Source organism: Dermacentor variabilis, chromosome 4 (genome assembly GCF_050947875.1).
Source record: "Dermacentor variabilis isolate Ectoservices chromosome 4, ASM5094787v1, whole genome shotgun sequence".
NCBI classification, from domain to species: Eukaryota; Metazoa; Arthropoda; class Arachnida; order Ixodida; family Ixodidae; genus Dermacentor; species Dermacentor variabilis.
Window position 1 is genome coordinate 205,047,479 of NC_134571.1, and position 15,390 is coordinate 205,062,868.

Genomic DNA, 15,390 nt, shown 5'->3' on the forward strand with positions numbered 1-15,390 from the left:
TCTATGGAGACAGTGCACAATGTAAAGGCGCATGTCAAGTTCAGTGACATTCCCTTATGCTCTGCAAAAATGTTTCCATATGTTTACAGGTCCAGGGAGTATGCACACTGTCAGCTATAACGACAGGCCACTCACACGCAATATTGGGAGTCAGAGCACCAACATGGTTGTGTTTAATCCATGCATATCAATGTTTTAACCGCATGACTAGTGTGGACGCTAACTCCTTCACTCAATAAGATGCCGGTAAATCCGTTGCCAGTCGTCTGACAGCAACCCTGGCATTGCACCGTAATTGCTGCCACACAAATAATGTTGAGTTCCTCCTGAAGTGCTGCCGCTGCCCTGCGATGCCGCGGAAACTAGACGAGAAGTACAAAGGCGCGGTCGCCAGAGATTCTCTCGAAGCATGGGATGCATAGGCGAAGGCTGTGCATGCCACATAGGAAAAGTGATCTGTCCACATTCAAGCAATTACGCGACATATCTTTCAGTATGCCGATTGTTCGAGAGTGCACGATCGTGGGTAAGGCGCGGATTCTGGCAATGAAAGGGAAATGCAACTTGCTTATATTTGCATATCTTGTTGTGGTTTTCTTCTCAGTTTCTTTGTTGGTTTGTGTGTTTGTGGCTTGTGATTTTCTTAAAGTGAGGCCACAATGTGAGAAGTGGCCAGAAGAAAGGAGAACCGTATAGAGGGGTGGCAGAGAGAAATGCATTCGTCAAGTGAAGATATGTCAACTTGCCCAAACAGCTACACTGGTTTCAGCAAGACATGCATTCCAATTCTGGATGTTACGCACAAAACCTATTGCACCACAGCATCCATGTTTTCAGCACGAGTCGGGCTCTGCACGTGACTTGGCCTGCCCAACAAAAGAATGCAGTGGCCCATAGGCCGGGCATGAGCTTTTGGATCGTGCCCATATCTGCTTACATTACTGCTATCTCTTACCACATCATAGGCAAGCAATATTTTCTAGCTCCTGAGGGTGGTGAGGGTGACACTGAAAGCTACCGTGAGCTAGACAATCTACTGGGAGGTCCAGCAAACGTGTAGGGCTTATATCTCAAGAGTCAGTGTGGATAAGCCTTAAAGGAAAGGAGGCATGGCCTCAGGGGCAGCAACAGTGCCTTGCGGAAGATAGTTGCCTCATGTCATGGCCCCTCACATTTTCCTTCCACCATGACCAGAACACAGTGAAATGATGGGATTGCTCTATGGATGCACAGCAGTACAGCTTCCAAGTGCAGCACAGACAACATAAAATAAGGGGGCACTGTGAAGATGTGACAAGGGTGCAGCATCCCTTTATTTTTCACTCGCACCCAAAGCGCACAGGCAGGGGGGTTGAGGGGGAGGTCGCAATGGGATCTTATTGCACTTGGACTTTATATGGAATATGACGCTGCTTCACTTTGGCGGTCACTCTTGGTCAGGCCGCACGCAATTTATGAGGTGCATTCGCAAGCAGCCGCTCGTAATTCAATGATTTGACCATCTACATCTGTGGAAGTTTCCATTTATTGTCTTCATGTTTCTTCGCAGCAGCAGTGATATTTCATTATATTGAGGTTCTAAATACATGATGTTCCATGGATAAGTAAAAAAAAAAAATGTAATACTTCGTTATAACGAGAATTTTGTCATACTGAAGTTTATTATTAGCAGTTTAACTGGACCTGAAAGGTCTCAATTAGGGACATCACGAGGAGCAGGCAAATGATTAGTTAGCTGTCAGTTTAGCTGGCGTGACTTGATGGATGGTTATCAACGGCAATCTTGAAGCATGACAGGTTAGTCATTATGGCAACTTTAGGATGAAGTGCATTCCAATCTCTAGATGTCTGCAGAAAAAGAGAGTGCTGAAAAGTAGGGGTATGCGTGTGTGCAGGATAAACTACAATGGGATGGCTAAGGTTCAGTGAGCTGGAGCTATGAATTGGTTGCCTGGTGGGAGTGAATAAAAAAAAAATATCTGAAATAAGCAAATACGAGTTAATCTACGGTGTGACGCAAAAGTAGGTAGGTGAAGCACAGCTTTCAGGACAGAGATACTTTAATAGAAATTGTACTCAAGTATAAATTGGGTTGCGCGATCCTGGATGGCCTTAAAGGGAAGCTGAAACTGTTTTCAATTTCCATGAGTTGCTGGGATTGGGAAGAACAGACCTAATAATTTACGGTTCCGAAATTTTTTTCTTCGTTTTGTTAATATAAGGGGCGGAAATCGCTTTCTAAACCACCCCCGCGGACACGCCCCCATCACTTCCCGGAGCGCCGGGTGAGGTGGTTGCCAGAGGAGAGAACCGGCGAGAGTGATGTCATTCGCGGGGACCGAGCTGTCGCACCGGCGTGCTAGCATGTACTGGCATGCCTGTTTCCGTCCTGCGCTTTACTGAACGACGCTACGAGAGATCTGCCGCCGCCGCCGCTCACGTTTGTTTTCTTTTGCGATTTTCATAAACTGTTCTTTCGTGAAGCTGCCTGTCACGGCAGCTTCATGTGCATGCTCGCGCGAGCAACGCCGCTGGCACGCTGCGAAGCATAGACAGAAACGCGCGCAGTAATAAATTTTGGTGACCGGACTTCGTGCGTAGCTTCCACAGCGTTGCACCTGAGGTATGAAATGGAGTATAGGCTTGCATAGTGACATTCGACGTACGGTTTCAGTTATCGTGTTTACCACACGGCGGTCTAAAACTGCCCAATATCTTTATGTCAACACTAGCATGGAGCACGCATACCGATTTTTGATCAAGCCACAATCGCAAAGTCGTCGAACCATAGTCTGAATATTGCACATATAATACCTCTGGCCATCTCTGAATGTGTATGATAAGCAACTTCCGTGACTGTACCTCGCAGCACTGCATGAGCGCGCTTTGAAACGCGGCACTTATGTTCGCGATCGTGTATCAACACTAAAAAAACCACGGGACTTTAGACAAGCAGCGGCAAGGTGCTTGACATCGCGGAATTGCACCCGTGTTTACAATCTAATGAGAAGTTAGTGCTTCGGCATTCTTCCAGCACCAAGTTCCCAGTGACACTTTAGCGCAATTTTTGTCCAGTCATTGGAACGTGCAGCTACATGAAAAAAAAAAAAAAAACATAAGTGCCAGCTAAGATTTCAAAAGCGCGAGAAGGTGCACAAATCGCTCTCGCTGTTGGCACACTCAACATCGTCGTTGCCGCCGTTACCGCCGTTGCTGCCATCGTTTTCCGTATCGGCTGTCGGTTCGAACATGTACGGCAAAAATACAAGCTGTCCGAGACAGCGAGAACATTCCATAATGATTACAACTCAGCTATGAAGCCAGAACAGAACAGCGTGCTACGCTCTGAAACGGCGGCGCCGACCGGCGACTGCCGTGATTGACGTCACAGCAGCCCCGACCAATCATGGGCAACAGCGGCGTTCGCGCGATGCCCTGAGGCGCTGGTGCGCGTTTTCTTGAAAAAACAGCCGCTTGCGTTTGTTTCCGCCCTTTTTGAACCAGATATTTGTGTTCAGGGGACTCAAAACAGTAGAATGTCACAGAGAACTCATTTTTTTTTAAAAGTGTTTCAGCTTCCCTTTAAGCATGCTGTTTAAGTAAGCTTGATAGATATCAAAGATTGCATAAGCGTAGTTAGCGTTTTGTTCGGACGAGAGTTGTATAGGCCAGAGGAAGGTGCCAAAGATAAATCACGGCGTAAGTAGCCAAGTGAACGGTTAGCAGAATTTGTTCTGTGAATCGCATGTTGGGTCCAGGTTAGGTTAGGAGAAATGTAGACACCTAGGTACTTGACACAGTTGACTCATGTTATAAGGAAGTTACTGTCCGATGATAAAAGGAAATTGATGAGGTCTTACTGATGTTCAAGCACATCAACCAGTCGTTGCACCATTTTTGCATATGGAAAATGTCATCCTAGACAGCGTAGACGTTGGAAAGTTCTTTTATGGCTCGATACAAAGCACAATCACCTACAAAAAGGTGGATGTTAGATGAGATGCTAGAGATAAGGCCAATCATGTAAACAACAAAAAGAAGAGGTCTAAGGATGGAACGTTGCGATACACCCGAAGCTAGGGGATAGAGTAGACGAATGTGAATGAATGAAAACAAGTTGCTGACGGTCGGCCAAAAACCTTGAACCCAATTACGAACAATCAGGTGGAAGTTGAGGTGCGAAAGCCTGTACAGGAGGGGCATGCGAGAAAGCTTATTATCGAATGCTTTCTCAAAGTCTAGGAAAAACCATTAATAGTGATATGGCGATCAAGTGAGGAATGGAAGTCATGCAGAAAAAGAGCAAGTTGTGTGCCACAGGAGTGTCCTTTCTAAAAACCGTGCTGATCTGAGTGAAAGAAGTTTGCGGATGAGAGGAAGGTGGCAATGTGTGAGTAAACAAATAATGTGCTCCACAATCTTCGAGCAAATGCTAGTAATTGAAATAGGTCAATAATTGCTAGGGCATAAGGTCAATAATTGCTAGGGCATAGATGCCTTCCTTATAGATGGTTATTATTTTCCTAGCCCTCCGGTCAAGGGGGACATTCCCAGTTGAAAGTGACTGCTGAAAGATCAACGACAACATTACACTACAAATACCTGACAAGCAGCAGAGCTAACTAAATGAGGTCAAGGAAAAGAGGATCACAACACAAGTGCTGAATCTCGACTAAATGTTTATTAGAAAAGAACACAAATATATAAACAAACACCAACTTAGCTACGATAAACGGCCGTGCATGTGGAGCAGAAACTAGCCTAGTGCAACAAAAGTCATATACGTAGAATAAACATGTGCATTAAAAACTAAGCAAAAACAGAACGCACCTAAGCAAAAAGAAACATTTTGTACAAGCACCGAATATGATCTAGTGTGGAAAGCTCTTTTAAAAACAGTAATTATTTTCCAGTAAAAGCAACAGATGGCTTGCTAAGACATTATTTTACCTTTTGACCAGGTAAAACTAGAGCTCAGACCACACGTCCGGTTGCCAGCACGCGCTCGCTTCTCGCCACTCATGGCTAGACGACTTGGCAGACTTCACTTTGTAATGATCGAGCTAATGACAGCGCTTCAAAGTGTGCAAGTTGGATGTGGCTACTATTCGTCGGTCAAGCTAGTGCAGGACAAAGCCGGTTTGCACCATACAACACAACCATACTGGAGCACATGAACACGAACGCTCACTCCAGCCCTCTGACACACAAAGCAAACGTAATACAGTTGCGTGTAGCAGATCTGTTACATAGCGTAGATAGAGTTGATACCATGGCCACTGTGACACCCTGCGGCCGTTGTGATATCCATGCTGAGCGCACTGTGGCTCGCTGTGGACAACTGCATTTGGCACGTTGTAGGCACCAAAATCACAAATAGTGGTGTCTCCGTGAACATTAAAAATCAAATTTGAATTGCACGCCACGACCACGTTAAAGGGCCCCTCATCAGGCCCCATAGCAAATTTGGTTTTATGCTGAAAGTTGTTACATGTCCTCTAGGGAGCGTTCTGCAGTAAAAATGTTTCAAATTGACTCATTAATAGCCGAGAGATAAAATATTTCAGTGCTGTGAACCAATGATTTCACAAGGCGAGCTTCACTGTATAGCGAAATTCCTTCCCTGCATTCTGCCATACCGGACCTCGAGGATCGTGTGATGCCTATGTCATGGGCCCCGCATTAATTTTTTTTCTCTTTTCTTTTTTCGGCGCTGTGCATTTTTGACGATGGTGTTGTGCGGCAGCTGTTGCGATCACTCATTTAGCGCAGCGCATGATTTTGCGCGCTGTGCACGAGGACACATGACTAGCAGTATAACTCAGTGCTACACAAATACTGAAGCGGATCGCAGAGTGTGATCACGCGCTGGAGCACGGCAGAAAATGGCATAGTTTCGGTACCTGCGCATGTGACCGCACTACCGTGGGAACGAGCAGACGAAGCGGAAGTACATCTCTCTTGCTTCGGTGCGAAGTAAAACAAAAGACACACAAACATTCCATTTGTGTTTTATTATTTTTCTAAAGTTCAATTGGTCAATTCAAGCAACAGATCGCACTGATAACAGATGTTGCCTTGAATAATTCTTGAAGTCGCGTGTCACCACGAGCGATGTCACACTGCAGACCCGACCACATATGTGTAAGGATGCGACTATGTCACCATCCGGCTCGGAGCATGGTTGCCGCGAGAGATAGGGAAAACGGAGTAGAGATTGAAATTTCAGACCTTTCAGCGGAGCGTAACGATGGAATTCTTTGCAAACACGATCATTAGTGCGCATTGTATGCTCTGCGCTTGTCAGCTCAATATGGCCAGACCTGGTGAGAGGCCCTTTAAGTAGGTGGAGTATTGTGGGCATGCCTTTGCTCTGCCGTAGCGTTCACAGGGCAAGGCATTGAAGAAGGAGCAGGAGCAACGCCAGAGAGATCATAGGTGACATTTGATTGCCAATAACTCTGCTTCTGCGGAATGCATCATGCTCCTCAGTCCAGAGTTACGGACTTCAACATTAACGATAATATGCTGGCACCATATCAGGGCTGCCACATCACTGGCACAACTGACTTTTCACTCATGATACCTCACTCTCACCTCACGATACTCTCAGTCGTGATGTTGGCAGTTTAACCACCAACACTGGCACATGTTGTGGGGAGCACACATGCCCATCTTCTCCCGCGTCGTCGCGGTTGCGTCGAGAGCCGGCATAGACATGGGAGAGGCGCACTACGCCCTTTCCAGCTTCTCCCTCGCTCTCGTGAAGCGCGCGCACCCTTCCTCCCTGACTTGCAGGAAGGTAGCTGGCAGGTGAGGAGGACATTCCCCTCGCAAAGGTAAAAAGGTACAATACAGCGCCATCGGGGAGACCTGCTCTCTGACGCCAGACCCCTAACCTGCCAGACTTGAGTACCTGCCACAACCCGTGAGTGACCTCGTTTACCTGACTAGCCCGGGCAACGAGGTCAGCCTATTATTACTTCTTACAGAGAGGACTCCCCTCTGCCAGTGTTTTTTATTGCTGGTAGCAATAAATGTTGTTACAGCTGATGCTGCTGGTTGCCCCATTTGTTCGAACCCAACGTAGCCGCGATTCCCGCGCTACAGGTTGGGGAGTACCACGGAGCGATTGTGTGGAACTAGATCCGGAGCTCGCTTTCAGCCCCACGCAGAGTGGAACCCCACAATGTATTGCAAGTGTTCTGTCTGGCATTCATGCATAACAAACAGCTTAGCTGTGGAAAGCGGATTGCTTTCTAATCCCTTAAACTGTCCAGAGTTAACCTTTACTACAGCTTCATCCAGACTCACATTAGTTACTGCATGGCTACATGAGGATCTATCTATCTACTTGCCACCGATATAGATACTTCAGAACATAGCCCTATGGATATCCGAAAGTACGCTGCAATATAGTACATATAACCACTTTCATTTTTTAATATACTTAACGTCTATGGCCTTGTCAAATATAACATTGCATCCTTAATGCATTCAATTTGCACCAACAAATTATACTGAATTACATCATCTCTGAACTTTTCCTTTCGGTTGACTCGGTCTGAAGCTGATAGCAGAGTGAACTCTGCTATCAGTTTCTTCTCTAAAAGGTACACAGTAACTATGGCAGTGACACGCTTGAATATTTTGCTACTAAAACATGGAACGAACTAAATACCGTAGAAACCCTCTTATATGCTTTCTACTGGACAGCGACAAGACAATGTAATACCTGGGAAATGTATCACGCAAACATACAGTTAAAATAAAAAACTACCGCTTAAATAGTGCTACGGAATAGTATTACCAATAACGAAGAGGCGAGCATAAGACGACGACGACGATCAGAGGCTAGCGCAGGCTGTTGCCTCTTGGCCAAGTGCGGCGTATTACGTTGTAAATATACTTGTATATAGCTTTTCATCTGCGTCTTCTTACGTAGCATATCTGGTGGAGGTGGACGTTCCCTGTACCTCGTCACGGAGCTTCGCAGTGGACGGTACGTCGAGCCTAGCTTCATGGCTCCCGGCGATGACAACTCGACTCGACAATATTAAAACAAAAACTATACACAGCTCAGACTCTAAAGGATTTACAGTCGCAGACAGATAATTTGTACTCGTTGGGAACCACATAAAAGTCTGAATAACAGAGTCTGAATATCGGTTTTTGCAGAAAAGGCGAGTTGTATTCTTGGACGATCACTTTCGGGGATACCTTTACTTTTGCAAGATTTTGCAAGACTAGTACTCGACACATGGACATCTACCAGCGACGGCATCCTTGGCACAGGGCCAGAGTTCTTACGAAAAATCTGACTAAAAATTCAAGAATAATTCAAGAATTTCAAGGATGACAAAGGCATCCTTGAAAAGGAGGGGGAAACAAAGCTTATTCGACACATGCACTAAAATCTAATGAGATATCCTTCTTCCTAGCTGCAATTTTTTTGCAGCTAAGCATCTTTTCAAAGTTGATGTTTTTAATATAATGAAGTCAACCACCTCCTGGCATGATGGTTAGAGCAGTACCTGGCTTCAGCCAAAGATACTTGTTGTGTTAAAGCCTAATAGCTGTAAGTCGGGCATTTCTGAAGCTGAGGGACGGACCGAAAATGGAGCCATGACTGCTGCCGTGTGAACCAACTAGCAAAACAACAAAATGGTGACACGGCTTTGTCGCTTGATCTGGCTTTGTCTAGCTCTGCGATGGCAATGGTGACTTAAACAAGCCTGTCATTGCTGGCTGGGAACAAGCCACACTGCAACCGTTTGGCGACTCTCTCAAAACAAAATATCTAGGACTATTTCTTGACAGACAGTATCCATGGCACAGTCCCTATGCAGCATTTGTTACTTTGAACTTTCAAAAGTTGCCCCCAACCTGAGTTCTAAAAAAATTCAATAAGAAAATTCACATATATTAAAGTATTTTTAAGGGCTCTTGAATCTCTTTTTCCCAATTCAAGGGTTTTCAAGGAGGTGTACAAACCCTGCACCTGCCCAAGCATGCTCTCTTATCACAGCGCCAGGGTCACTGTCGCCCATAGATGATTTTGGCACTATTAAATTAAAAGCAGTATCCTCGAAAGTGATCGTTTGAGAATGTGGCCCGAGTTTGACAATGCGTTTTTGCGCACACTTACGCTTGCCTGGTCAGTCCATATTTCGACCATTGTCATGCTGCCACTACAGATAGATGAACGTACAGTCAATGTATCAACATAACGCAAGTCAACTGTGCTGCGATAGCCAAATGCTCGTGGGTTTTTTCACGAGTCATCGTCTTGCACTTCCCTCACTTGATCACCACCTTGATCACTGTAGGCATACAGAGTGGACTTGACGCCACTTGAAACTGCTTGAGGAAGTTGCCTGGCATTGGCCGCTACTTAATGCAAATGAAAATGCCGGACACATGAAACTCGCACGGCAAACAGCAAATTCGGGCAGTGCATCTTTTCAACACTAAGCAACTCCGCTTGGCTTGTCCTGCAGTTTGGGTAGTTTGGGTGCGGTCTGTGACTGCTGAATCGACTAGACTTCAATTTCGACAAGGAGCTGGTGACATGGCCATCGACTATGCCAGCAATGTATTAAAACCAGAATATCATTATTTCCGCTCGTTTTTGTGGCCAAATTGGCACACGGTTGTGCAGCCAAACTCTGAATATTGAACGGTATGCAGTAACGTGCCCAAAATTTTGTGACTTTGCGCCATGACCATGGTGCGTCAAAGTGTACACTGGTGGTGGCCTGAAGTGTACAGCTAGGACGTCTAGTGCAGTCGACGTTCTTCTCCGCGATTTCTTCCGTTATAAATAGTATACTTAATATTTAGAAGGAAGTTCATAGAAGAATAAAAATGGGTTATATCACATGCGGCAGACATTGTCAGCTCCTGACTGGAAGCTTACCATTATCATTGAAAAGGAAGGTGTACAATCAGTGCATTTTACCAGTGCTGACATATGGGGCAGAGACTTAAAGACTGACAAAAAAGCTTGAGGACAAGTTAAGGACCGTGCAAAGAGCGATGGAACAAAGATTACTAGGCATAACGTTAAGGGACAGAAAGAGAGCAAACGGGTATGGACGATATTCTAATTGGCACCAAGAGAAAAAAATGGAGCTGGGCAGGTCATGTAATGTGCCGGTTAGATAACCGTTGGACCATTAGGGTTACAGAATGGGTACCAAGAGAAGGGAAACGCAGTCAAAGAGGGCAGAAGATTAGGTGGAGCGATGAAATTAGGAAACTCGCATGCGCTAGTTGGAATCGGTTGGTGCAGGACAGGGGTAATTGGAGATCGCAGGGAGAGGCCTTCGTCCTGCAGTGGACATGAAACAGGCTGATGATGATGAATATTTTTATACGTACACCAAAGTCGGAACGTATTACGCAGGAACGTTCGGAGAATGCCTATGTATCAAAGGGGATTCTAATACACACATGTCACACATCTATATGAGCCTTTTCCTGGGACTGTACTTTAGCAACGTCATAACAGGGGAAACATGAATTATAAACGTATCAGTGGGGTGGGTTCTACCATACTAATGTCAAATCAGCTCGGTCTTATAGTCTGTTTCGGAACAATTATAAACGTTTACTTATTAACTATATGTAGTTCACAAATACTGACACATATGTTCTGAGCTTGTGCTTTTGCGAAGATTCTGAATTTTGTATTTACTCTGGCTTTTTCTTGCCTGGCTTTGCACTACATTAATTATTTTTTTTTATAAACACTCTTACATTGTTCGTATGCTGCTACTGATGTGTATGCCCGATGGAATGTTTTGTTGGAACTCTCTAACAATATTTTTGGGTCTCGAGAGTGCATTTTTGTACTTGTATGTACATTTCTTTAATAAACTTCAAATTTAAACTGACGGGTCACCCGAAGTGGCGAGGCTGAGCAGCTGATCCTATTACTTTTGTTTTATTGCGACAGCACATTCATACGGACACCCCTAGCAAATTTTTTCCGTTGTTGTCACTGTGAGCTTCCATATATATTTAGGTATATGTATGCTATATGGCTCACCATGTTATGTGACATGCAGTGTATGCAGGTTATATTACCACACAATTTTATCCCTAAAGTTGCTCATACCAAGTCTTATGTTCATGACAAAATTATTCCTCAGAACTTTGAGAATGGTTGCCCACAAACAAATGCCGTGAAACAAAACATAGACAGCGCATGCCTTTTATCTTAAACCTTCTCAGACTTAAATATTAAAAGTGCAAAACAATAACAGAGCTCAAACCTGAAAATTATGTAATTTTATTGGTGTGGCTGTGCACTACCTCCAGGATCGGCCCAGGAAAGAGGTTTGAAACATACCTGATACAGAACAGTGGTGGTAAATTCGCAAAGAAAAACATCAGCTTTTATTAACAAACATAAATGAATTTGTACAATGTACAGCTCATGTTTACTTCAATTGGTACTACTACTACAAGTCTTACATTTCATGTTATATTTGTTATATTTTAACATGTTGATATCTTGCATTCACTGCTTTGCCAATATGGTGAAACTGTGATATATATATATATATATTATTCTGACCTTCCCTTTAGGAGTCCAAGTGCAATATTGCTTTCCTCACCCCGCAATGCACTACTCAAGTGCTCTACACGAGCGCAGATGTGTGTAGTGTTTCCTCATTAACAGTGAAACCACAGAAGTGCTGCAGGCATGCAATCATAGGCTACTGACCGGCTCACACAATCATGAAGCGCCACTGGTTTGAGCCCTCACCTTTCTGGAGGCTGGTGGGCAGACCCAGCCGCCTCAAGTGTGGTTCCAGAGAGTGCTGGAACTGAGGCAGCGGACCTTGGTCCAGGAACACCTGGTGTGTCGCTTTGAATCCTGCCCGTGCGTAGTCTGCATCAGTGTACTCGCTGAACCACCTGGAAACGCAGAGATGACACGATGATGACGTACACCCGGCGACAAAATATTGCGGGGCACGAGACATGAGGAAAAGCTGAATATCTCTGCAACCTCACAATGCAATCTGGTATTTGCATTTCGGGCCTCGACTACAATATGCTAACAGCACTGTCACATACAGCTTTAGTGGCTACTGCTACAGGCTGCTTGGGAACTGAACATTTTTGGAGATGCCGTGGTCCATAAACTTTTGTCACCAGGTGTACAGAACAGTTCACTGTTGAAGGAGACACCTAGTCGGTATTTTAGGATTAATTACAGTGCCACCTTCGCACAAAGGCTTTGACAGTAATTTTTTTTTACTAATTTACCGCACTTTCCTGAGTATAATTCGTACTCCAATTACAACACCCCGATAAAAAAAAAGAAGCTTGTATAATTTACGTAACTGATTACGACAACACTCAAATCTTTGTAAAAACAGTCTGCATTTGTGGACGCACAACTCGTCCACGTCAGATCTTCAGCCAGCGGCTTTGTTCCCCATCTCTTCGGTAACGCTGATAGTCTCCAGCTTCTGCTGTGTTGTTAAAGGCTGCGGTCAAACGCTGCGCTCATTGTGATTCGAGTTCTTGTTTGTCAGTGCCACATGCGCTATTCGCTTACTAACACAGTCAAAATGCAAAATAGTGACCAGAAAAGAGAAGGAGAATGGAGGACACGCAGAGGTGGAGAAAGTGTGTGGGCTCCCTAGGAGGCAACAAAACTTTGGAATGCTGAGAACTATGCACAAAGATGTGGCTTCATGGCAGTGCAGCACATGCTGCCATGAAGTCATAGACAGAGATGAAAATCTGCTGCCTCTCCCACCACGAGGTGCGCCAATATACTCTCACCCGACTTCCTCCTTACACTTGTTCATAAGTGAAGGTCCCATATGGGACCGCCCGTGCCAGAGGAAGGTGCCGAGGCAGACGACTGTGGGACAGCAACCGGAGTGGAAGCAGCTAGAATCGGTGTCTTTCAAGAACCACGACCGAGAACACTGAGGGACGACAAATGCTAGTGACCACAGCGGTAAGCAGAGATGAATACTTCCACTTCTTACTAGCTTTCCTCCTGCCTGCTTATCAAGCATCCCAGAAGCCAGCACTTCTTGTTGGGAAGACCTAATAAAGAGTTTGGTTGGTTTCTGTTATCACCGAGTGTGTGTAGTGTTTATGCTTGTGTGCCAATGTGCCTCCGTGGTTGGTAGCACCGCGGTGCATGTGTGCACTGGGAAGCTAGACTGTGCCCGTAGGAGTTGGAGTGGGTGGTACTCACAGCCCACGCCTCAACCGTACTTTTAAATTTTTAAAATGTTCGGTATTGGTTATATGCACAAAAATACAATTACTCTATGTAACATGTCACAATAAGCGTCTACCCCCCCTCCCGTATGAAGTCAATTATACATTCAATTCCTCCTGGTTAGAATACTATAAGGTGGGCTGAACCGCACACTCTGTCATTCCTTCTAGATTAAGGCGATCAAGTAACTGCCTCATAACCAAATAGTAAATACCCTCTTCAAGACTTATGGCTTTCATATATAGCTGTATGCTCAAAACATGATGGCAAACATTCATTCATCACCATCATCATCATTTATTACTCCCTTAAGGGCCCCACGTGGGGTATTGCATAAGGGGGGGGGGGGGGGGCAAAACAATAATACAAACATTGAATGAATGGAGGCAGATATTAAGATGGCCTTCAAATGCTAAAACTGCTAAGAACTGCATGCTAAATGATTTGTCCAACTCCGCAGACAAACAGCAAAAAAAAAACCATGAAGGCAGGAAGCATATCCGCCGGCTGAACAGTACGTTGACTGCCATGTCTTGGACATGAGGGACTGAAAGGAAGCTAGCTTGTCATTTATGAAAATGGCCTACAAGCAGAGAGGAAAAAAAGAAACACTAGCGAGCCACTCTTTAAATGCTGCTATTCAACACTACGCACTGTAACACTACTTGGCTTGCATTCTTGATCAACCATTTGAAGAGATACTGCTTTCACTTTTGCATTAATTAATGTCAAGTGCAACACCCTTAAGCTACGGCAGGCACTCTCTCAATGCAGTTCATACACTAAATAGACTAAATAATGGCCATGGGACAAGTATCATTTACATCACGTCCATCTGCACTTGCTGCACGTCATCGATAAAGATCAGTCTAGAGTACAGCTCCTGCTGAGAGTTTCAGGCAGCCATGATGTGGCACAGAATTGCCTGGTGGGCAGGTGTCACCAAGGGCGGCCGCCGTTCACTCTTGGGGATGCAATCACTTTTGCAATATTTTCCGTAACCAGCATTGGACTCAGCCGTCCGTACGGGCGACGGCAATCCTAGCACTGTGCCAGTGATGCTGTTGTCAGTAGGCGCAGACACATTCGGTGATAGTGACATAACATCTTGCAGAAAATCATTATATTCCAAAAAGTGAATAACCAGGAATACCTGAACAAACGAACAAAGCTGACTTGCGAAAGTACTCGCACAGCTCACAATGGTTAAAGCAAGTGCCCATGTTTCGAAACTTTTGGGCAGAGCATACCAGAATTTACAGGCTAATGAAGTACCAATCCGTCCCATAAAATATTGCTCCAGGAACATTTTTGGGTGGTAATTTGTTCTATAAAGCAATGAATGAATGATGTGGGTGACAAGTGAATAAAGTATGTCTACATACATAGAGCAGGGTGCACACAAGAGCCAGTTGATGGCTTGACGCTGTGAAGAAACAGCACTTGATGAAACTCTGAGATTTAGTAGATTAGCGTTAAGTTTGACATCTGGTAGGATCAACAGACTGTGAGCATCCTTGAAGGGACACTAAAGAGAAAAGCCATTTTATTTTTTATTTATAACACACTGCGGACCACAAATCAGCCCTTGCAGGAAGCGCACTCAAGCGTACAAGGCAAATAAGAAAGAAGGCAAGCAATACAAAAATATGCAAATATAGAAATATAAATACTATACAACTAATGTAAATAAACATGCATAACAAAGAACATGTGAGCAACACACTTCATTAGAAGGGTCTTAATACATTGCAGGCCGGGAGTTACACTCAGACACTGTTCTGGGGAAGAAAGAAAATTTATGTAGTATTTGTCCTGGCGAAATCAGGGTTTAATGCCCACATTACTTCCGGTGTCCCCCAGAGCAGCATGCTAGGTCCTTTACTTTTCTTAATATATATTAACGATCTTCCGTCTTGCGTAACGTCCCAGGTTCGTCTCTTTGCCGATAATGTCCTAATTTACCACACAATTCCCTCTGATATCGATTGCCAATGCTTGCAATCTGACCTTGATGCAATTGCCTTATGGTGCTCCAAATGGCTAATGTCTCTTAATATCCCTAAAACCAAGTTAATGACATTTAACGGCCGAAAGTCTCGAACTGAAAACAGTTAATTAATAACAGC

The 15,390-nt window shown here is 44.6% G+C and overlaps 1 protein-coding gene across 1 annotated transcript in view; it reads right to left on the reverse strand.

Moving 5' to 3' along the window:
• The window catches only part of RpLP0-like (ribosomal protein LP0-like), a 96,633-nt gene that overhangs the window by 12,545 nt on the left and 68,698 nt on the right, over positions 1 to 15,390 (reverse strand). The window contains exon 5 of the mRNA XM_075690840.1: positions 11,777 to 11,928. Coding sequence (XP_075546955.1) covers positions 11,777 to 11,928 — 152 coding nt within the window. The remainder of the gene's footprint in view (positions 1 to 11,776; positions 11,929 to 15,390) is intronic.